Genomic DNA, 25,000 nt, shown 5'->3' with positions numbered 1-25,000 from the left:
ATGACCAGGGAAGTGTAAGATGCATTTAAATCTTTTATATAGTAGCACGCATCTTTATTTAAATAATACGCGCTTGACGTGTTTCTTTCAAAACTGCCCTTGTCAGATCACGAACGGAAGTAATATTTATTAAATTCATTTTTGAGCTAAAACCCCTTCAAGAAAATCTAAAAGTATTAACTTCATCTACAGCAGTGGCCAATTGTTTGGCATCACCCTATAGAATTAACACATTTTGCTTCATAAAGTCGAATGCAACCTGCTGAATGAAGTTACGTTAACATACTGAATTACACGCCACTTTGGACTTTTCCATATACTTAATGAAAAATGTGACATTTTGAAATTTAACATACAGTACTGTACTACTGTTACATTGTAAAGCTTGGTAAGTCAAGTTATTTTTGGTTTCGACCACTTTTGCTGAGGCTGACTGAACTCATCACATGTATGTTCTTGTAGCTTAATCCATTGGAGTTAGATTTATTTCTTAACATCCAAGTTAGTTTGAATATTTTTATTTCATTTAAACAATAAAAGTTGCAAATCAACAAGCTATTTTATTAGCTGCCAGTGCAGGAACCGGGCAGATGCAGAGATGTAGACAGAGGGAGAAGGGAGGGAGGTCACATCTGCAGGCTGACCACCGCACGGGGGGTGGCCACACACAACACAAGGAGAACACGTGTAAGGGAGCAGCAAACACAGCATACGTGTGCAACCGCACATACACCAAACAACAACACAATAAACAGCAAACAATTCCAAAAACAAATTGTACAAGTCCCGCAAAGGCTGATGGGAATCTAATCCCCTGATTCTACTTGAACCATTCACGTTTGAACAACTAAAGTACATCAACTAACTCAAAATGGATGAGCGTTCTGAATAAAATTATAATTTTTAATTTAATATAACTTAATTTATTTCGAATGACTTGGGGGGTTGTTACAGTGTATGGCTTCTGGTAGACTTTCTGCGATATCGTTTTGTAGTTTCTTTGATTACATGATGTTAAATAAAAGATCTAAATTATGTTCATATAGTTTTTTTTGTAAATTATGTCTTAATCCTAAAGTTGTAGGTGATGCAAAGCTTTTAGCCATAGCTGTAGTTTTGAAAAAACCCTTGTTTGTATGATCAGAATAAGACAGTGTAAGATCCTTGCTCATCTGATTTCCTCATACACATGTTCCAGATTGTGAAAGCATGCTGTCTGCGTGTCTCTCTAATAGGATCACATACAAGACAGCCTATAGACAAGGGGTGAAGCTGGCCTACAGGAGGCGATACCAGTGCTGCCCTGGCTACTACGAGAGCAGAGACACCTGTGTTCGTAAGTGGGGTGTCTTCACACCGTACTGCTTGAGTTCAGAAGCACGGGATTAGAAAACGAGAAGGCTAGCATCTGTTACAGAAACCTGAGAAGATTTTACACCATTAACCTTATAAAAGATTTCCATAGTGAAAGCATTGAAAAATGTAATAAAGCACATTGAAAACATGGTGAAGCATAGATAAGCATTGTTAAGCCCAGAGAGGTATTTTAATTGCATATTACAAATCATGGTGAGCTATGGTAATTGCATAACATATCCGTCAGAAAAGCATGGGAAAACTGCAAAACACTGCAAATCTACTAAACATTTATAAGGGTATTAAAATCTTCCAGTGTTCAGATCATTAATATAGACACTCAAGACCTGTATCTTTGGATTGACATGCCTGTATCTCTGTGATGGAGTCCTGTGTGACAGTAGTGACATGCCTGTTCCTGTGTCCCTACAGCCCGCTGTACCCGGGAGTGTGTCCACGGGCGCTGCCAGGCTCCTGACCGGTGCCAGTGTGAGCCGGGCTGGGGAGGGGAGGACTGCTCCAGCTGTGAGTACTGCACAGGGGGTGGGGGGGGCTGTGTGTGTCTGAGTGTGTCTGTGTGTGTGTCTGTGTGTGTGCCTGAGTGTGTGTGTGTGTCTGAGCACAGGAGACCACTATTATTTTGTGTTTACATTGTTTTGAGAAGAAGTTGCATCGAAAAAGTTTGCCAAATGCCTTACATATCTTACGATCGAATCCTTTATAGTTCAGGGTGATCTACTACAGTAAGGTCTATAGTATGTTTTAGGAAATCACACTACAGTCTTTACCTACAGTTTAAACAGTGCTTATACAAAATCTGGAAACCAGCAGCCATGCCTAAAGGCATCGCCCCTATTGTATCTATAAATAGAAAGTTATCCCATTTGTGATTCCTGGGGACCCTAAAGCAGTCCAGATGTACGGTGTAATTGTGTATGTGAGTGTGATGGACAGGGCCTTATAAGAACCACGTGCAGCCGTGGCAGTAATTGTTCCAGACACTTTCTGGATGTTTAGCCACTGACTGTTGGATGGAAGAATGGCCGGCTGGAATTTTCCCACATTACAGTCAATTCCAGCGGGACCTGCACTTAGGAAGACATTTCTGGGATTATAGTTAATCCTGCAGGGAGATGTAATTGTGGTCCGCTCTGTATTAGCTGGGCTACACTTATAAATTCTGAACATTTTCAAGGGATGCTTTTATAGCTAACAAAATAAATCCACATTTATGCAAACCCATTTTAAAGCAGTCTCTAATCCCACACTTAAGTGCATCTCCGTTTGCACAAGTCTGTGTTGCACTTCCTTGGTCACCTGGGGAGTGGAAAGACCTCAACCCCTCCAGGGCTTGTTTCTTTCTTTGCAGCCAGTAACATGGCCTCAGAGGTGCAGGTGTACAGACAGTGCTGCCGGAGAGCATGCTTCAAAATGAAAATGCATTTTGCTGTTGCAGGCATGTCTTTCAAAACTGCACAGCTGAGACATTAAAAGTTACGTTGCTATGATGTTTGCAATCGCTCTCTTTATTGTAGGGAGCACCAGCCCCCTCTAGAGCACAGCCGTCTGCTGTCAGCAAAAGAAAAGAAAGCGGTAGATCGCTAGATGGAGCTGGCTGCTAATTCTGTGAAGACTGAGCTAAGTTGCACGTGTTTATGACAGGCAGCTAGAACTGAAGAGCAGCTCCTGAACTGGGGTCAAAGAATAAAAAAAAATGATAATAATTAAACACAGAATTTGATGAAGCACAATAAGAACCACTGAGGTGATTGCAAACCTCCTCAAAACCCGAGGACAATAAAAAATAAATAAACACATGAGATTGAAGCTACTCCAGATAAGGACATGACATTTACAATATTATGAACTGGGGAATTTTGAATTCATATTTTTACTTGTATACTACCTTGCGCCCTTGTCTCTTTGTGTGAGTTTGGATGTGTTGAGTTGATGCCTGTGTTACTGGAATTTGGGTGTGTGAGTTGATGCCTGTGTTACTGGAATTTGGGTGTGTGAGTTGATGCCTGTGTTACTGGAATTTGGGTAGGTGAGCTGATGCCTGTGTTACTCTGTTCCTCCAGCCTGCGATGGGCAGCACTGGGGTCCAGCCTGTCAGAAGGAGTGTGCGTGTCAGAACGGGGGCCGCTGTGACCCGCTGTCTGGGGCCTGCTTCTGTCCCCACGGTTACAAAGGCTCCCGCTGCGAGGACCCCTGCCCCCCGGGGACCTATGGTCAGGGCTGTCAGCACGAGTGCCTGTGTGGAAGCGGAGGCACGTGTGACAGGGGGACCGGGGAGTGCCGCTGTGCAGAGGACTTCACCGGGACATAGTAAGTGCACTGCCAGCTTCTGTACCATTTTCTGTGCTAAAATGCGTTCATCTGAGTTCAGGAGCTGCTCTTCAGCCATTGGCTGCTGTAGATTTATGTAGTGTAAGCTAGATCAGCCACAGAGACGGTTATTTCCAGCTAGTGTTTTCCCCGTGGGGGGAATTATTAACCCACTTACTAACATTAGAATAAAGATACAGTAAAATGGGCAAAACATCATCACATTTTAGGGCAGCAGCAATTAGATACATCACTTTTGAGATCATTAAAAAGGAGTAAAATCCAGCTGCAACTGGTGCACAGCTGTGTACTGCCGGGAATGCAAAGAGAAACCTGGTCTCTTCATACCTGTTCACTCAACGACGTTTCTGCTATAAAGAGAGCCTCAGTATCGCATGGCTATAGGCAACTACAGCTAGGGCCAAAAGTTTGGAATCATCCTGCCTAATTTTACGTTAACGTATTGAATTACATACCGCTTTGTGGTTTTCCATACACTTAACGAAAAACTGACAAAAATTGAAAACATTTCGACATCATGAAATACTGTGCTATGGCTTCCAGTAGACTTTTAAAATATCATTTTGAAGTTTTTTTTTTTTTTTTGATCACACGATGTTAAATAAAATATCTAAATTCTGTTCATATATAGTTTATTATTATTTCTCAATCCTAAGATTCTTGGTGATGCAAAACGTTTGCCCATAGCTGTAGAGCTGGACAGCAGCTCTTGAGCTCTTTGCTGTGAATAGCAGGCTAAGGGTCAGTAGCAACCCCTTGTTTCTCCTCCTCTAGCTGCAAGGTCCCGTGTGAGCCGGGGAACTGCCCGCCCCGCTGCTCCTGTCAGAGCGGAGGGCACTGCCAGGGTGAAGGGAACTGCGTCTGCCCGCCGGGCTGGATGGTAGGTTTGTTTGACCAGCATGCTTATGCGTTAATGCCATTGGTAGAACAGTATGCCAACTATACCTTTCCCAAATGATCTTTAATGATATTGCAATAGCACAACAATGGTAAAGCAAGTGTTCTGAACTGCAGTGGTAACACAGCTACAATGGGATGAGGCTGCCATTGGTAGAATTGTACCCTAGTCAGTGGTAAGATTTTCATATTATAGACACCCCAGTTATATCAGAATCAATAAAAAGTTTTAAGAACATGACCTTTTAAAAAACGAGAGGAACCCATCAGCGCTCGCCCGGTTCCTGGCAGCTGCCTGATCTCATCATTTAGTCAAGTCAGGTCGTGAGGGGTCCCGGTGATTCAGAATCAGTAACGTCTCTCCCTCTTTGTCTCTCAGGGCTCAGTCTGCACAGTGCCGTGTCCTGAAGGGCGATTCGGACTCAACTGCTCCCAGGACTGTCAGTGTCACAACAATGGACAGTGTGACCCGGTCAGTGGACACTGTCACTGCGCTAAGGGCTACACGGGGGACAGGTCAGTGTCCTTCGTTGTCCAGCGCCTTCTGAGCGTCACTCACTTTTACATTGCTCTATTCCAAATCTCTGTGTATTTAAAAACAGCTCTTAACAAGATGAAAGCATGACCCGACGAGGCCAGATCGAGTCAGTGTTTTGTAAGCAGAGCACACTTGTAGGTTGCACACTCACAGCTGAGACCTTGTGTGTTTATGATTAGCGCAGTAAGAAGCAGAGGGAATCTTCAGCTAAAGCTGCACCTAAAACCAAAGGACGTCTACAGCTTTAGGATCGAGACCTTTTTTTTTGGTTTTAGAAATCTGAGCTGGTTGGTTGATTTAATGTTCCTTACAGAATTACCCTTATAAAAGCGTACCACAGTAAAAGCCTAGCAAGGTGTAATAAAGCCTAGTGAAAGCATGGTAAAGTGTAAGCATTGTGTAGCCCAGAGAGGTATGGTAAAGCGTACTAAAAAACTATGCTAAATGTATAGTATAACCAATGAAAAATATTTACCATGGAAATATACTGTGATAAACTTTTATAAGAATACACCTATAATATATGTCTTTCTCTCTGCACCTCTCTGTGGCTCCCCCTTCCTCTTTGTGTCTCCCCCTCTCTCTGTCTCCCCCCCCCCTCACTCTCCTAGGTGTCGAGAGGAGTGCCCGGTGGGTCGATACGGTCAGGACTGTGCCGAGTCGTGTGACTGCGTGAATGGGGCGCGCTGTTTCCATATCAACGGGGCGTGTCTGTGTGAGCATGGGTTCCGTGGGCCGCGCTGCGAGGAGAGAATGTGTCTGCCGGGCCTGTACGGGGTGCACTGTGACCTGGCCTGCCTCTGCCACCCCACACACACTCTGAGGTGAGAAAGAAGGGGGGGGGGGAGTACTGGGAAAGGAACAAAGTGAGAAAAAAGAAATTGCAAAGGGAAAAATAAAAACAATTAAGTAAAGAGCAAAATATTAAATAATTTAAGAAAGAAAGAAGCAGAAAAGTAAAGGAGTAAAGAAAGTAACAGAAAAAAGAGAGAGAGAGGGATCTTGCTACAGTCCATCACTAACAGGCTCCCTCCCTCCTCCTCCTCCTCCTCTTGCTCCTCCTCCCTCCTCCTCCTCTCCTCCTCCCTCCTCCTCCCTCCTCCTCCCTCCTCCTCCCTCCTCCTCCCTCCTCCTCCCTCCTCCTCCCTCTCCCTCCTCTCTCCTCCTCCTCCTCCCTCCTCCTCCCTCCTCCTCCCTCCTGCTCCCTCCTCCTCCCTCCTGTTCCCTCCTGCTCCCTTCTCTCTCCTCCTCCTTCCTGCTCCCTCCTCCTCCTTCCCTCCTCCCTCCCTCCTTCTCTCTCCTCCTCCCTCCTGCTCCCTCCTCTTCTCTCCTATCCCTCCTGCTCTCTGTGTCTCCAGTTGTCACCCGATGAAGGGGGAGTGCACCTGCAGGCCGGGCTGGGCGGGGCTCCTGTGCAACGAGACCTGCCCTCAGGGGTACTTTGGGACAGGCTGCCAGGAGATCTGCCTCTGCCTGAACGGGGGCGTCTGCGACAGCGAGACGGGACAGTGCCAGTGCGCGCCAGGGTATAGGGTGAGGAGAGACTCGCACACTAGAGAGAAACATCCAGTTATCATAGCTATCAATACAAGGCACAACCCTGCTGGGCACTAGACAGCAGCTACACTTATAATGCCACTGAGAGTGTAGAGCTGCACTCGGGGAGTCAGTGAAGCATTCGGAATGTTTGAACCACAGCAGGCTCTTTATAAACAGATGAAGTACGTGAATATGAGCTTTCCATCTGTTTTTCATTTAGATTTAAAGTTTATTATTGTGTTCGGTGGCTACCTCTAATCAAAGGAGTGGCTTCTTTCTTGCCCTCTTTGTATGACAGCCTGACACTTCAAAGAGTGTGTGAGTCATGCTCTATACTTCATGAGAGGTAGCCATCGAACACTTATAGACATACTTTATTCTTGTTTGAATCGCTTTGTGTATCATTTTCTGTTTCGGTAACTTTTTAAAAAGTAATCCCTGTGGTCTCAAATGAGCCAGCATGTTAATGAAGTTTGACATGCATTTCGTCAAAGTGAAAAGTTAAAGATACCTTACTCTTGTCGTCCTGCAGGGGGAGCACTGCTCCAGCCACTGCCTGCCTGGCTCTTTTGGCATGAACTGCTCGTCCCGCTGCTCCTGCAAGAACTCCGTGGCCTGCTCCCCCATCGACGGGAGCTGCTTCTGCAGGGAGGGTGAGAGACAGGCTCGAACCCCATTCCATAGTGCAAGTACAGCACAGGGATATACAGCCACCTGCCATTAGCACTCATCACGCTGGCAGGAGCCTTTATTTGTAGCTCTCACAAGGAGGTGCTGTCCCCCCCAATTGATATAATAATACCACACTGAAGAAGGCACTGGCCGACCCTCTTAACTGATATTTAATACCGCACTGAAGGCGCTGGCCGAAACATTTGTCTGCTTGACTTTCATAGCGTTTTACCTTCTGATTAAGTGCTTTGAAGTTCTGGAGAAGATATAATCACTGACTAATATTGAGATATATTGAGAAAGAGAACTCCACTCAACACTGCAGAGCACTCTAGCAGTATAGGAAAGAGAACTCCACTCTCCACACTGCAGAGCGCTCTAGCAGTATAGGAAAGAGAACTCCACTCTCCACACTGCAGAGCGCTCTAGCAGTATAGGAAAGAGAACTCCACTCTCAACACTGCAGAGCACTCTAGCAGTATAGGAAAGAGAACTCCACTCTCAACACTGCAGGCCTGTAAACTAATCTAATACTACTACTAATATGTGTATATAAGCCCATTTTGATTTATTTTTCAGTGTAAGACACTGAAACTATTTATTTAGTTATTCTAGGTCAGTCTTTCTGTAACGTTACTTACACCTGAAGTTCAAAAGCTGAACCAACCTGATGCTTTTCAATGTACAGGATGGCGAGGGTCGGACTGTTCCACTCCATGCTCCAAGGGCACTTGGGGCCCCGGCTGCAATGGTACGTGCCAGTGTGCCAACGGGGCGGCCTGCAACCACCTGGATGGGTCATGCAGCTGTACCGCGGGCTGGCAGGGGGCGAGCTGCCAGCTGCCCTGCCCTGTGAGTTCAGAGCTCTTTATAAGACCAGTGTGGAAACCAGCAGAGGTGCAGTGAAGACACTAACCACTAGAGTCAGGGGGCTGGAGGAGAGGGGAGGAGACCAAGCTCACTGACTAGAGCTGTAGGGTTAGGCAGCATGCTCTAGTGGTTATTTGAAAATAAAAACGTAAACGCTTGAGAACGACAAAAGGCCATTCGGCCCATCAAGGCTCATCCTTTGTTAGCACACCATTCTCCCCTACTGGGGGGGAAACTTATTTAAAAGCACAAAATCTAGTCTTTTTAAAATATTCCCCGTGTTTTAGATTCTACTACTTCACCTGGTAGTTTGTTCTATATAATATATATAGCAATATACAGCCCTCTGAAATGTCTTTATAATATACAGCACTAGACCCTGATATTGATGCGATCCAGCCCTCTGAAATGTCTTTATAATATACAGCACTAGACCCTGATATTGATGAGATCCAGCCCTCTGCAATGTCTTTATAATATACAGCACTAGACCCTGATATTGATGCGATCCAGCCCTCTGAAATGTCTTTATAATATACAGCACTAGACCCTGATATTGATGCGATCCAGCCCTCTGAAATGTCTTTATAATATACAGCACTAGACCCTGATATTGATGAGATCCAGCCCTCTGAAATGTCTTTATAATATACAGCACTAGACCCTGATATTGATGTGATCCAGCCCTCTGAAATGTCTTTATAATATACAGCACTAGACCCTGATATTGATGAGACACAGCCCTCTGAAATGTCTTTATAATATACAGCACTAGACCCTGATATTGATGAGATCCAGCCCTCTGAAATGTCTTTATAATATACAGCACTAGACCCTGATATTGATGAGATCCAGCCCTCTGAAATGTCTTTGTATCAGTTAGTTTGTATCAAATGAACTAAAACTATACAAGCCCTAATGAAGTGATTGACTAGTATACGAAATGCAACGGCTCATTGTCTCTGCGGTCCCCAGGAAGGCACACACGGGCCGAGCTGCGGGCGGCGCTGTGACTGCCAGCACGCCGATCACTGTGACCCTGTCAGCGGGGAGTGCCAGTGTCTGCCAGCATGGATGGGTGAGGCTCACTGCTTCTAACTGGGGCAAGCTTTGAAATATTCAAATCAAGAATCCCCTTAGGAAAAGTTTAAAAGCATAGTAAAACACAGAGGAGCACAGTGAAGCATGGGTGAGCATTGTAAAGCACAGAGAGGTGCGGTAAAGCATATTAAAAACATGGCAAGCCATGGTAAACTGTGGTAGACTTTGTGAAACTTTAATAACGAGGGCTGTGTTTACTAATGTTTCTGTAGCCCAGTGTAGAGAGGCACAGTCTTTGTGATGGATTAACTCAGAATGATTCACTCAGGACAGCAATTAGTTCCAATTCTTTGTTAAACTTCAATGACCGCATGCAATGCGAAAAAGATAATAAATGTGCAAACCTCGAAGGTAGAGCATTCTTCTGTTCTTTCTGTGATGTAACAAAAACTGAATAAGCCTTTCTATTTGTAACCTGTGGGTCCATCATTCTTCAACAATTCTTTCATTTATAACTGTTCTCCAGTTCTTAGTCACTTCTAATGTTCAATGATACACACACACACCCTGCTACTAAGAGACATTGCTTCAAGAGATTACAAGACATAGCCATCGGTACAGAAGGGTAGAAGACACTGACAACTTCCATATATCATGCGTTTCCTTATCAGTAACCTTCTTCTTCAAGCTTGCCTTTTTAATTTGCCTTGAAGTACACAAAACATAGCAACGTACGAAATAGAAAAACGACACCTCATCTTGCAGCAATAGCAGTGATAATAAAAACGCTAATAATTGCAATGGTAATTATACTGTACCCCCCGCAGGCACTCTCTGCGACAGGCCCTGTGAGGAGGGGCGCTGGGGGCGGAGCTGCAACATGAGCTGCTCCTGCAACAATGGCGCCACCTGTCTGCCAACCACTGGGAACTGCGCCTGCGCCCCTGGGTTCAGGGGACCCCACTGCCAGCATGGTAAGCAAAGACCCCGGGATAGACGGCTTCTCGTAGGACTCCCTGGTTACAAGCCATTTTCTCTAACCACCGGACCACACAGCCTAATAGATTATTGTTGCAGTTTGAGCCCAGTTCAGTGATTTCTGTGATGTTCTGATGCTTCCAGCTTGTCCCTCTGGTTACTACGGTCCCCAGTGCAGCCGGGAGTGTCCGCAGTGTCCTCACAGCAGTGTCCCCTGTCACCATGTCACTGGACACTGCGAGTGCAGCCCTGGCTTCACCGGCCCTCTCTGCAATCAAGGTCAGATTCTCAAAAACAGAATATGTACTAACAGAAAACACTTTGTTATCGTGCGCTGCCATTTGAAATCACAATTACAGTTTGCAAAAAAAAGGTTTTAAAATTAATATTTCTCAATATCTGATGTACCGATACTGGGAAAATCCTTAATGCATTGGTAGGTATCTTAGGTTAAAGGAGAGGGTGAGTGAACGAGGTTACCCATGCGTTTCTCTGGGATGTAGTTCAGTCTCCCTGCCTCAAGCCTGCCCTGGACTGGAGGGAGCAGCCTTTCTCTTAGGGGGTGAGGGAGGGAGCAGTTCAGTCTCCATGGGTGGGACCGATAGAGTCTCAATTCAACTTCTGTTTGATTTCTGTTGCTGATGGAAATGAAGCAGTGACCAGTTTTAAAACACACAACAACCTAACATTGTAAAGCAGGGCTTAGCCTAGCCTCCCTTTTCCTGTTACCTCTGAAGTGCTTTTACTGTGTACATCAGTGTGTATTGTTGCCCTCCTAGCTCTGTACCCTAACCCAGACATGCCTCTCCCCCTCCCCCAGCGTGCTCTCCAGGGTCCTGGGGTCTACGCTGTGCTCACGACTGTCGCTGTCTGAATGGGGGAGTCTGCAACCCTGCTGATGGAGAGTGCGAGTGCGCCCCAGGCTTCAGCGGCAAATACTGCAGCCAGCGTAAGAGCCACCATCTGCATCTTCTATTCGCACACTGTATATACAGTGCTGCCCCTTTATAACGTGGGAGGCGCGGGTACGAGTTTGTGTTCCGCCTTGAAATGAGAAAGTGCGTGCTGGTGTTGTGGCATTGTGGGGTGAATGGGAGACGTGACCATCCAGCCTGATAATCACTGTGAATCCAGTAAATGAAGAGGCTCACTGAACCCCTACATACCTCCTGTATACACAGAACCTTACAAAGCAAGTCGCTTGCAGAATTTCTTTATATGAATCATAACCTGCAGCAGCGTGGCCCTCGATAGCCTTTAGATTAATAGCAGTCGCTGACAGGGGGTGCCGCTGTTTCTGCAGGGTGTCGTCCTGGAACGTTTGGGCTGCACTGCCTCCAGCCCTGCCTGTGCCCCCACAACGTCTCTTGTGACCCCATGACTGGGGACTGTGCCTGTGAGCAGGACGGGACGGGGGACTGTCGCAACGGTAAGGACCTCCTACAGCAACCACTGGACGTGAGAGCACGCTGCAATCTTTAGTAGACTCTGACCTCAACCTCAGCGTAGATTTCAATGGGTTTCTAAGCCCCTCACTAAAGGCACCTGTGTCACACAGTCAGGGGAGCGCAGGTTCCTGGCTGTGCCAAGCTGCACTGTGCACTGACACCCGTATAACGTTTCCTCAATCAACCTTGCAGAGAAGCAGTTTCCTAGAAGCACAGCAAGCAATGATCTGCAGCAGCAACAGAGAACGATAGAGAACACACGCAATAGGATATTAAACATGGAAGAATTTCAACAGTAGGAAAATGTAGATGGTATGAAGTAGAGCTATGGCCAAAGTGTTGCATCTACACGATGTTCATGTAGGTTTTGTTTTCTTTCATTTCTGTCTCAATCCTACAATTCTAGGTGATGCAAAACTTTTGGCCAGAGCTGTACACCGGAGTCGTGCATTGTGATCACTGTTGTTTCCCCTCGTGTAGCTGAGCGAGAGGGAGGAGGAGGCAGCAGCGCGGTGGTCCCAGTAGCCCCCGTGGAGAGGGACTCTGTGGGGGCCATCGCTGGCATCGTTGTCCTAGTCATGCTGGTGCTGCTGCTGCTCCTGCTGCTCCTGCTGTACCGCTGCAGACACAAGAGCAAGCAGGGCCGGGTCCCCGCTGTCGCCTACTCCACAGCCAGAGTGGTGAACTCGGAGTACGAGGTGCCAGGTGAGACAAGCTCCCAGAAATCATTTGACAGACGAGCAAGGCAGGAGGTCCCCGGTTCAATTCCCAGCCACTGTCTCGCTGTGTGACCCTGAGCAAGTCACTGAACCTCCTTGTGCTGCGTCTTTGGGGTGAGACGTTGTTGTAAGTGACTCTGCAGCTGATGCATAGCTCACACACCCTAGTCTCGTATCTTGTAAAGTGATTTGTGATGATGGTCCACTATGAAAGGCGCTAAATAAAGATTATTATTATTATTATTAGTAGTATTATTATTATTATTATTATAGCAGCTTTTGAAACGTGCTAGAAAGCAGAAACTATGACAGCTCTGTGCAGCCACTTAAAAAAGTGCCTTTTCTTTTATTTGTTTGCAGTCATCCTTAGTGCTTCTGACTGTAAGAAACTGTAAGCCATGTTTTCAAAATGTTTCATCCAATTCTTTAACTAACTCCCATTGTTTAAAAGGAGAAAAAAAATCATGTTAACGTTACAGAGCGAAGAACTAAACACACAGGATTGTAAATGTAAATGACATAACGTTTGGTTCTAGTTTTGTAATATTAACTGGGGGTTTACCTCTTTAAAAAAAATGAAAGACCGGAGCAAACGCTTTGAAAATATGGCCCAGTGTTTCATTCATTTTATGATATTCCAAATGAAGATGCTTTCTCCAGAGTTCGGAAGCTGTTGTTTCCTACCTTAGATCTGAGTAACCCAGGCTAACCAGTGCCTTTACAGCAGCAAGAGCCAGAGCCATCGTTTCATCAGACACTTTGGCTGTCTTATTTCTCTTTTAATTTATTTCTGAGCTTTGATCTAGCTTTCCCCCTGGCAGTGATGAGTTCTCAGGCTGGAGCGCCGGTGTTTTTCAGCCAGCTTTCTGACTGTGTCTTTCTGTATCCTCAGATATCCCTTACAGTTACCATCACTACTACTCGAACCCCAGCTACCACACCCTGCCCCAGTGTGGCCTCGCCCCTCCGCACCTACCCAACAACCTGGAAAGGGTTAACTCCGTCAAGGTGAGTGTCCGCAGCTCCTCTCTCCCTGTCAGGCTCCGCTGAATGGCTGCACAGCCCCATGTGCTAGAAGCTCTGTATTGGGAATGGATAGACAGATACAGACGTGCCTGCTGCAGCTATCGGACAGACTTGTGTGCCTTATGCAGTGGTCGTCATTGCTTTTAGCTGTGCAACACTTTCTGTAGAGATAATGGATAACATCTGATTATTAGTATTCTTTGTTATGCAACAAAACTAGATTAGAGTCACAAAAAAAGTCAAATTTGCTGTAGTCATTTCTGCATAGTTGCAATGTTAATATTTTTAAATGCATGTACATTTTAAGCTTCAGGATATAGTACAGTATTACAGTTCCAAAGGAAATGGTCATAATGCAATTATATACAAGCCCAGTTATTGACATTCTGAAACAAAGTCTGTACTGTATTAGATCCCAAAAAATCTAAAAAAATATGCCTCTTCTGTCTTCGTTTTGCATTTTTAGTTTGTTTGGTTGGCTGCTTTTTAAAATATGTGGCTTTATCAGTGAAGCATTCCAGTCCTATGCAGTGCTTTGCTGTGTGTGTGTGCATCAGTCCTGTACAGTGCTTCGCTGTGTGTGTGTGTCAGTCCTGTGTAGTGCTTCGCTGTGTGTGTGTCAGTCCTGTGCAGTGCTTCGCTGTGTGTGTGTGTCAGTCCAGTACCGTGCTTCGCTGTGTGTGTTAGTCAGGTCTGTGTCTGTGTTGCTATGCGCATGTCCAGCTTGTTTAAGTTGATGTCGGTGATTTCGTCCTTCTGAACAGACCACCAATAATCAGCTTTTCTCCAATATAAAGAACATGGAGAGGGAGAGGCTGGGGCCCTTCGGACCGGAGTGCAACGCCACACTGCCAGCAGACTGGAAACACCACGCCAGCGGCATCCACAAGGACATAGGTACCAACACCAATCCATTACCACACACAACACCAATCCATTACCACACACAACACCAATCCATTACCACACACAACACCAATCCATTACCACACACAACACCAATCCATTACCACACACAACACCAATCCATTACCACACACAACACCAATCCATTACCACACACAACACCAATCCATTACCACACACAACACCAATCCATTACCACACACAACACCAATCCATTACCACACACAACACCAATCCATTACCACACACAACACCAATCCATTACCACACACAACACCAATCCATTACCACACACAACACCAATCCATTACCACACACAACACCAATCCATTACCACACACAACACCAATCCATTACCACACACAACACCAATCCATTACCACACACAACACCAATCCATTACCACACACAACACCAATCCATTACCACACACAACACCAATCCATTACCACACACAACACCAATCCATTACCACACACAACACCAATCCATTACCACACACACCAATCCATTACCACACACAACCCAATCCATTACCACACACAAATCACCAATCCATTACCACACACAACACCAATCCATTACCACACACAACACCAATCCATTACCACACACAACACCAATCCATTACCACACACACCAATCCATTACCACACACAACACCAATCCATTACCACACACAACACAATCCATTACCACACACAACACCAATCCATTACCACACACAACACCAATCCATTACCACACACAACACCAATCCATTACCACACACACACCAATCCATTACCACACACAACACCAATCCATTACCACACACAACACCAATCCATTACCACACACAACACCAATCCATTACCACACACAACACCAATCCATTACCACACACAACACCAATCCATTACCACACACAACACCAATCCATTACCACACACAACACCAATCCATTACCACACACAACACCAATCCATTACCACACACAACACCAATCCATTACCACACACAACACCAATCCATTACCACACACAACACCAATCCATTACCACACACAACACCAATCCATTACCACACACAACACCAATCCATTACCACACACAACACCAATCCATTACCACACACAACACCAATCCATTACCACACACAACACCAATCCATTACCACACACAACACCAATCCATTACCACACACAACACCAATCCATTACCACACACACACCAATCCATTACCACACACAACACCAATCCATTACCACACACAACACCAATCCATTACCACACACAACACCAATCCATTACCACACACAACACCAATCCATTACCACACACAACACCAATCCATTACCACACACAACACCAATCCATTACCACACACACACACCAATCCATTACCACACACAATACCAATCCATTACCACACACAACACCAATCCATTACCACACACAACACCAATCCATTACCACACACAACACCAATCCATTACCACACACAACACCAATCCATTACCACACACAACACCAATCCATTACCACACACAACACCAATCCATTACCACACACAACACCAATCCATTACCACACACAACACCAATCCATTACCACACACAACACCAATCCATTACCACACACACCAATCCATTACCACACACAACACCAATCCATTACCACACACAACACCAATCCATTACCACACACAACACCAATCCATTACCACACACAACACCAATCCATTACCACACACAACACCAATCCATTACCACACACAACACCAATCCATTACCACACACAACACCAATCCATTACCACACACAACACCAATCCATTACCACACACAACACCAATCCATTACCACACACACACCAATCCATTACCACACACAACACCAATCCATTACCACACACAACACCAATCCATTACCACACACAACACCAATCCATTACCACACACAACACCAATCCATTACCACACACAACACCAATCCATTACCACACACAACACCAATCCATTACCACACACAACACCAATCCATTACCACACACAAATCACCAATCCATTACCACACACAACACCAATCCATTACCACACACAACACCAATCCATTACCACACACAACGCCAATCCATTACCACACACAACACCAATCCATTACCACACACAACACCAATCCATTACCACACACAACACCAATCCATTACCACACACAACACCAATCCATTACCACACACAACACCAATCCATTACCACACACAACACCAATCCATTACCACACACAACACCAATCCATTACCACACACAATCCATTACCACACACAACACCAATCCATTACCACACACAACACCAATCCATTACCACACACAACACCAATCCATTACCACACACAACACCAATCCATTACCACACACAACACCAATCCATTACCACACAACACCAATCCATTACCACACACACCAATCACCACACACACCCAATCCATTACCACACACAACACCAATCCATTACCACACACACCAATCCATTACCACACACAACACCAATCCATTACCACACACAACACCAATCCATTACCACACACAACACCAATCCATTACCACACACAACACCAATCCATTACCACACACAACACCAATCCATTACCACACACAACACCAATCCATTACCACACACAACACCAATCCATTACCACACACAATCACCAACACCATTACCACACACAACACCAATCCATTACCACACACAACACCAATCCATTACCACACACAACACCAATCCATTACCACACACAACACCAATCCATTACCACACACAACACCAATCCATTACCACACACAACACCAATCCATTACCACACACAACACCAATCCATTACCACACACAACACCAATCCATTACCACACACAACACCAATCCATTACCACACACAACACCAATCCATTACCACACACAACACCAATCCATTACCACACACAACACCAATCCATTACCACACACAACACCAATCCATTACCACACACAACACCAATCCATTACCACACACAACACCAATCCATTACCACACAATCATTACAATCCACCATTACCACACACAACACCAATCCATTACCACACACAACACCAATCCATTACCACACACAACACCAATCCATTACCACACACACCAATCCATTACCACACACAACACCAATCCATTACCACACACAACACCAATCCATTACCACACACAACACCAATCCATTACCACACACAACACCAATCCATTACCACACACAACACCAATCCATTACCACACACACAACACCAATCCATTACCACACACAACACCAATCCATTTTATCTCTGTATAATTTAATTAGAATTAGTTTTATGCTCACATCAAATGATCAGACTGTTCTGAATGCTGTAATTGGTGATTTCTTCACTGGGAGCTCTGCACTCAGTGCCACTAGCTTGGTAAATGTTGGCGCTTTAGCAAGGATTGTCAGTGGGGAGGGAGCTGCATGTTTGGGTCTCTAACTTGCATGGTGTGTCTCAACAGGAGCCATTGGGATAGACAGAAGCTACAGCTACAGCAACAGCCTGGGGAAATACTACAACAAAGGTAATCCCATGGGCGGTGTCCATGGAGTGGGGATTCTCTTGGGTGGTGTCAGTGCTGGGAATTACACACTTTACTGGACTCAGCTCTCCTCATGCTTGTGTTAAGATCCCTGGGTGCTGTAGTTCACGCTCACCTCTTAGCTCAATTCAGCTCAGCAGCGTCTTTGGGTTTCAAAGCACCGGGGGGAAGCAGTTGGTTTGGTGAAAACAGTATATTTGGCCACCTGAAAAGTAAGGCATGCAAACTCCGAGCTGAAATGGCATCACGTTTGCTGTAGGATGAGTTTCTTTCAAAACTGCACCCTTGAGATCTACATAGCTGATGGAAATGCACGAGCAGCATGATTCGTGGAGATGAAATGGCCGAGGAGGGTGCACAGCCCGGCTTTCAACCGGATCTCTTTCTCCCTCACAGACCCGTCTCTGGACCTGAGCAGCAGCTCCCTGAGCAGTGAGAACCCGTACGCCACCATCAAGGACCTGCCGGTGCTGGTGGGCAGGTTCTCGGAGAGCAGCTACATGGAGATGAAGGGCCCGGGGCAGCGGGAGAGCTCCTACACCGAGACCGGGCTCCTCATGCAGCAGCAGCAGCCAGGCCGAGGCAGGGATAAGTGATACACACAAACCTTACCCTCTGAGTCTTTCTCAATGCCTTCAATAACAAGCCTTTCCACTCTGAGTCTTTCTCAATGCCTTCAATAACAAGCCTTTCCACTCAGAGTCTTTCTCAATGCCTTCAATAACAAGCCTTTCCACTCAGAGTCTTTCTCAATGCCTTCAATAACAAGCCTTTCCACTCTGAGTCTTTCTCAATGCCTTCAATAACAAGCCTTTCCACTCGGAGTCTTTCTCAATGCCTTCAATAACAAGCCTTTCCACTCAGGGTCTTTCTCAATGCCTTCATAACAAGCCTTTCCACTCTGAGTATTTCTCAATGCCTTCAATGAAGACACTAAGCCTAATTGAATGTTTCTTCTTGTATTTCTAACTGTAACCCGATTGAGTGTTTAATAGTTATGGACACGGCAGAGACGGTGTGGGGAGGGACGCAAGGTAGCGCTCAGTAACATACACCCTCGAGCACTTCCAGCACGATAAACATTACATTGATGTCTTGCAACTGCTTTGTCTTGATACGAGTTTAAATGGGTCGTTACGGCTTGTTCCTTTTCAAACACAGCTGCTGTTTGGAAGTACCACTGGATGGTTCTTCCTCTGCCTCCCTCATCAATCCATTCTCTCTTCCAGAGCGCAGTTCGTTAGCGGAGGTTCCAGAACACGCAGTTCCGAGGCACTACGACTTACCGAAGAACAGCCACATCCCCAGCCACTACGACCTGCCCCCAGTCCGACACTGCCCTCCCTCCCCACACACCAAGAGGCTGGACCGGTGAGAGCCAACCCCAGAACCAGACCCAATACCAGCGCCAGCCCAAGCACCAGAACCAGAACCAGCCCCAGACCCAACAGTTCTAACGTTGAATAACCATCATATTCAACGCTTTTTTTAAACAGTATTTTGGAAACTGTCTTGCCTGCATTTAAATCTAGTGACAGGACTTGCTATTACCTCAAATTTGAACTTGGGTGACGAACTAGTGTGGTCCTGAGGGATGCCATCGTGTGCTGTATAAAATTCACACAGACATTTCACAGACATTACACATATTGCAAACGGGCTGCTGTGTGCTTGTTTTGTATATAGTGTACATAATGGGTTTTGTTTTGATTTAAAAAAAAAAAAAAAAAACAGAATACACATTGTACCTGCAATGATTTTTGCTGTGTTTAAATAAAATGTAAAAAAATAATCTCTAGTGATTTTTTATTTATTCGGGACATTTAAATTTACAGGAATGCGTTTGTCTGTTATAGGCATTTGTTTAGTGCTTCAAAAATGAGCGTGTGTCGGTGTGAGTGTGTGTGTGTGTGTGTCAATACGAGTGTGTCAGTTTGTGTCAGTGTGTGTGCGTGTGTGTGTCAGTGCGAGCGTGTGTCAGTGTGAGTGTGTGTCAGTGCGAGCGTGTCAGTCAACGTGTATCAGTGGGAGTGTGTCAGTGAGTGTGTCTGTGTGTGTCAGTGTCAATGGGAGTGTGTCAGTGTGTGTGCGTGTGTGTCAGTGCGAGCGTGTGTCAGTGCGAGCATGTGTCAACGTGTATCAGTGTGAGTGTGTGTGTGACTGTGTCAGTGGTGTGTGTCAGTGGGAGTGTGTCAGTGGGAGTGTGTCAGTGTGTGTGTGTCAGTGCGAGCGTGTGTCAGTGTGAGTGTGTGTCAGTGCGAGCATGTCAGTCAACGTGTATCAGTGGGAGTGTGTCAGTGACTGTGTCTGTGTGTGTCTGTGTCAATGTGTGTGTGTGTGTGTGTCAGTGCGAGCGTGTGTCAGTGCGAGCGTGTGTCAGTGTGAGCATGTCAGTCAACGTGTATCAGTGGGAGTGTGTCAGTGACTGTGTCTGTGTGTGTCTGTGTCAGTGTGTGTGCGTGTGTGTCAGTGCGAGCGTGTGTCAGTGCGAGCGTGTGTCAGTGTGAGCATGTCAGTCAACGTGTATCAGTGGGAGTGTGTCAGTGACTGTGTCTGTGTGTGTGTGTGTGTGTCTGTGTGTGTCTGTGTCAGTGTGAGTGTGTCAGTGTGTGCGTGTGTCAGTGCGAGCGTGTGTCAGTGTGAGCATGTCAGTCAACGTGTATCAGTGGGAGTGTGTCAGTGACTGTGTCTGTGTGTGTCTGTGTCAGTGTGTGTCAGTGTGTGTGCGTGTCAGTGTGTCAGTGCGAGCGTGTGTCAGTGTGAGCATGTCAGTCAACGTGTATCAGTGGGAGTGTGTCAGTGACTGTGTCTGTGTGTGTCTGTGTCAGTGGGAGTGTGTCCGAGTGTGTCAATGGGAGTGCGTCAGTGTGTGTCAGTGTGTCAGTGCGAGCGTGTGTCAGTGTGAGCGTGTGTCAGTGCGAGCATGTGTCAGTGTGAGCAAGTCGTGTGTCAGTGTGAGTGTGTCAGTGACTGTGTGTGTGTGTCTGTGTCAGTGTGTGTGTCAGTGTGTGTCAGTGTGAGTGTGTGTCAGTGTGAGCATGTCAGTGAACGTGTATCAGTGGGAGTGTGTCAGTGACTGTGTCTGTGTGTGTCTGTGTCAGTGGGAGTGTGTCAGTGAGTGTGTCTGTGTGTGTGTGTGTGTGTGTCAGTGGGAGTGTGTGTGCGTGTGTGTCAGTGCGAGTGTCAGTGTGTCAGTGTGAGTGTGTGTCAGTGCGAGCATGTCAGTCAACGTGTATCAGTGGGAGTGTGTCAGTGAGTGTGTCTGTGTGTGTCTGTGTCAGTGGGAGTGTGTCAGTGTGTGTGTGTGTGTGCGTGCGTGTGTCAGTGCGAGCGTGTGTCAGTGTGAGCATGTCAGTCAACGTGTATCAGTGGGAGTGTGTCAGTGACTGTGTCTGTGTGTGTCTGTGTCAGTGGGAGTGTGTCCGAGTGTGTCAATGGGAGTGTGTCAGTGTGCGTGTGTCAGTGCGAGTGAAGAGAAATAAAAAATAAAACCACAAAGTGAAAAACAAAAGGTTTTACTTTATTCATTTTTTTGGTAACATATATATTTTGGCTTACAGCAAGAAACAAAATACTGGCAACACCACTGAGTTCTATCAATCACTATGCCATTTTGTGCAAGTTATATTTCATAGATTTGGTTAAGCATTTAAGAAAGCCCACTCAATTACCCTTAACCCTACATTATGCATACTTTCATAATATACAATGAAGCACCTCTTTAAACTTCCTATTAGTACAGAAATATTATAAAAAAATAGGCCCTCATACATTTTAGCACAAACAGCTCTGTAATAGCAGATTGAGTACTTTTAGAGTCCTATATAACGAATGCCAGACTCAATACATTGATATTCTACACCACTGGAAAACAAAAAAAAAGTATTATATTCATGCATCTTTAAAGCACTTTGTTCATCCTTTCTGAAGGAATCTGTAAACGTTATTATTGCAGTGCACTTGCTGTCACCTGAAGCCACAGGGCAGGTCATCTTGTACTGAAATTGTGCCTCGAGCTTCAGGTTCATGTATTTTAAGGTACTCAATTCCATGAAGCAGCAGTGTTTATACCCAATAATGGGTAAAAAAAAATATCACTGATTTCAACAAAGTGGTACTTAGCAAGTACCTGCACTATGGCTTTACAATTTAAATGTTTGGTGCTGAACAGAGCTGCACGAACCAGCTGCTGCTCTCGTAACCCAGCCTCTAGTTCAGTGTGGATCACAGGTAACACTGCTCTGGAGCACCGCTGTGCTCATGCAATAGGCCTGCAGTGTAGATCTAGCACAACTTTGTATCACAATGGATAGTGTGTAATGGACCCTAGTTCTATGCATCACAGTGAGTGCATTAAGTAAGCGAGGGTCTCGGAGTAAGGATTTCTCCGCTCAGTTCGGACCACTGATGGACCCTGTAGCTCTGAGCTGCTCAGGAGGAGCATTTCTGAGCATGCTGTCCAGCGGGGTCCGGCTCCGAGACGCTCACTTACTGAACACACCCACTGCTACACATGGCACAACATTCACTTCATAATGCAGCCAAGCCTTTGTGTAATGGACCCTAGTTTTGTGGATCACAGCGTAGCGGGCAGCTGAAGTGAACCTCATCTCATGGATCCACAAAGTTACGAATCCTGCTTAGACCGGCTTCCAAAAAAAATACACATCGAACAAAATGAATTTCATAAATGCGTTCCCTAGCATAACACGGTTTAATTTTAATAACGTCACCATATTAGTTTAAACATAAAACAAAAAAGAAAGGCAATACTTTTTTTTCTCCTCACAGAGCGAGCTATTAGTGTAGCACATTATGACACACTAAACGACAGAACAGGTGGTGTTCACAGGATCCTTATCAGAGCATCGCATCAAAGCAAGTTTACTATTGCATCAGCTGTCTACAGTGCTATGCATGTATCTATCTGCTAGCACAGAGGACTCCTGGGAGAGAGGAACATTTTGTACTCCAGAAAGCAACCCCTGCTAAGCTCTACAACAAATCGGGCTAAAGAATGGCTTTGAATTGAAGCGCCCTCACCTGGGGGGGTTTGTGCCTAGTTTATAAAAGCACAGTCTAGTAAGATTCAAGCTACCTGTTTGAGGAATCGATTCTCAAATCTTCTATCTAGCCAGTTTGGAGCGGGAATGAGGCTGGGGGTTCAATCCGGTCCAAAAGCATCGCTTCCTCTGATCCCCAGTGAGCTTGCAACGTCTGCACATCAGCTATCGTTCGTTACTGTAAACAATCACTTTCAAAAGAACCAATTCCTTGTGCAACTGGCACTGGAGGACTGCTTGGAGATACTGAACGAGGCCGTGGAATGTTTTCAGAACCTCTCTATGACTGTGAGGCATTCTACAGGTTAGTTAAGCCGTCAAAAACACTTGATTGCATTTGAAGTTCAGGTAGTTACACAACACTTTGAGCTAGACTTACAGTACTTGGATGTCAGCTAAGGCATTTAAATCACATCACTAAAAATATTCTGATTATTGATGTCAACAGGGAGTCAACAAGCAGATCATCAGGGAAACCTATCCGTAACATTCCTACTATTCAGTACTGTAATATTATTATTATTGACTACAACCCAGTGTTTTAGATTGACTTTGTTAATTGATCAATAAGTGCCTGTTCATTGCAGTCAGTTAGCGGGAGGCCAGTGGTATTCGCTCTTTCACAGGTAGTGGTTTTGATTAACTAATGGCCTTGAAGTGGTACAGTGGAGAGGGCAGTGTACTGCTTGACAGTAGGGTGCTGTAATGCACTGATCGTCCAGCAGGTGGGGGTGGTGTGCATATCTCTTGGTATCTGAATGGTTGTAGTTACTGTTCATTGCCGGTACAGGGGGCGCTAGAGCTACTTTGCAATGCAGTTTTGAGGCAAACTGAAACTTGCCTTTTGACCTATATTATGAGGAAAGAATTTCAGATATAAGCAAAACCCCACTTTATACAAGAACACTTTATCTGTGGCTTCAAGCAGCACTAAGAATGCTGTTTCATACGCAAACATTTACAGTGCTCGCTCTATATTTAACACAATTACATTAGTGATAAACTGACGCACTTTTTCGATATGAAAAAATATAAGAACAGATCAGATCAATTTCACCAAATCGATCCAAGCATATAGCTGCCACTTTTTAACAAGAAATGCAGACACTGTTCAATTTCTAAACTTAATAACTGTTACATCAAAGTCCATTCCCAATCCATTACTGCCAGACAGAATTCCAGACTTGGATAAAAGCACTTGTTTCTTCTTTTCCTTTGTTTCCTACTTCTCTTTCCAATCTCAGAGAAATATTTCAGACTGGCACCAAAAGTTTCACCGTAATCAAAATCATACTTCCTGCACTGGCTGTGATAGCAGATGCATAGTTTACTAGTTCACTAAATCTAGCCACATCCAATTACTTACTAATAACTAATTTATAAAGCACAAGCTAGTCCATCAACCCACAACTTTCTGTATGACTAAAAATCAAGAAGGAACTCTCAGCTCAGGGGCCCGTTCCCCAGTTTGAGATCCAAAGCGTGGACAATTCCTCTGGTGTGAAGGCCAACTCAACCGATCTCACACCGGTCCTTTAAGATCACTAAACAGGAGCCTGTTCTACAGTCAGAAATGCACTAGAAAGACCGGCCAGCACTGCTGCTGATTATTACCTCCAACCACAATCACTGTATTTGAAATCTAATGCAGAAAGTCTGATTAATATACAGCACAGACATATGTGATGCTATTGTACACACAGATTATATATATATATATATATGCAAAAAAATATATATCATGTTTTTTGAAACAATCTGGTTATGTCGTCTCTTTGGCATGTTGTATGTTACTCTGTGGCACACCTTGTCAGCCTCTCGCTTGCAGCAACCTGCTCAATACAACAGCCGCCCAAGGTGCTATACAGTCTACTGCCCTGCTATGTCCTGCCAGTACTCCCTAAACTTGTAGAATATGGCTTGAAAAACTTTCATCAATATATATATATAAAAAGAAGAATACAAAAGAAAGAATGCAGTAGGAAATCGGA

At 45.2% G+C, this 25,000-nt stretch overlaps 1 protein-coding gene across 1 annotated transcript in view; it reads left to right on the top strand.

The window, feature by feature from the left end:
- pear1 (platelet endothelial aggregation receptor 1) overlaps nt 1-19,738 on the top strand; it is a 23,363-nt gene extending 3,625 nt beyond the window's left edge. Inside the window, exons 4-23 of the mRNA XM_041238969.1 lie at nt 1,236-1,336; nt 1,789-1,881; nt 3,438-3,684; nt 4,480-4,585; nt 4,982-5,118; nt 5,752-5,964; nt 6,499-6,673; nt 7,212-7,332; nt 8,040-8,203; nt 9,197-9,299; nt 10,090-10,236; nt 10,385-10,519; nt 11,061-11,189; nt 11,544-11,669; nt 12,169-12,393; nt 13,300-13,415; nt 14,198-14,330; nt 17,866-17,928; nt 18,343-18,528; nt 19,176-19,738. Coding sequence (XP_041094903.1) covers nt 1,236-1,336; nt 1,789-1,881; nt 3,438-3,684; nt 4,480-4,585; nt 4,982-5,118; nt 5,752-5,964; nt 6,499-6,673; nt 7,212-7,332; nt 8,040-8,203; nt 9,197-9,299; nt 10,090-10,236; nt 10,385-10,519; nt 11,061-11,189; nt 11,544-11,669; nt 12,169-12,393; nt 13,300-13,415; nt 14,198-14,330; nt 17,866-17,928; nt 18,343-18,528; nt 19,176-19,321 — 2,866 coding nt within the window. The 3' untranslated portion in view covers nt 19,322-19,738. The remainder of the gene's footprint in view (nt 1-1,235; nt 1,337-1,788; nt 1,882-3,437; nt 3,685-4,479; nt 4,586-4,981; nt 5,119-5,751; nt 5,965-6,498; nt 6,674-7,211; nt 7,333-8,039; nt 8,204-9,196; nt 9,300-10,089; nt 10,237-10,384; nt 10,520-11,060; nt 11,190-11,543; nt 11,670-12,168; nt 12,394-13,299; nt 13,416-14,197; nt 14,331-17,865; nt 17,929-18,342; nt 18,529-19,175) is intronic.
- Nucleotides 19,739-25,000: the final 5,262 nt, after the last annotated feature.

This window comes from Polyodon spathula, chromosome 51 (assembly GCF_017654505.1).
Source record: "Polyodon spathula isolate WHYD16114869_AA chromosome 51, ASM1765450v1, whole genome shotgun sequence".
Lineage (NCBI taxonomy): Eukaryota > Metazoa > Chordata > Actinopteri > Acipenseriformes > Polyodontidae > Polyodon > Polyodon spathula.
This window is presented reverse-complemented; position numbering and strand designations above follow the sequence as displayed.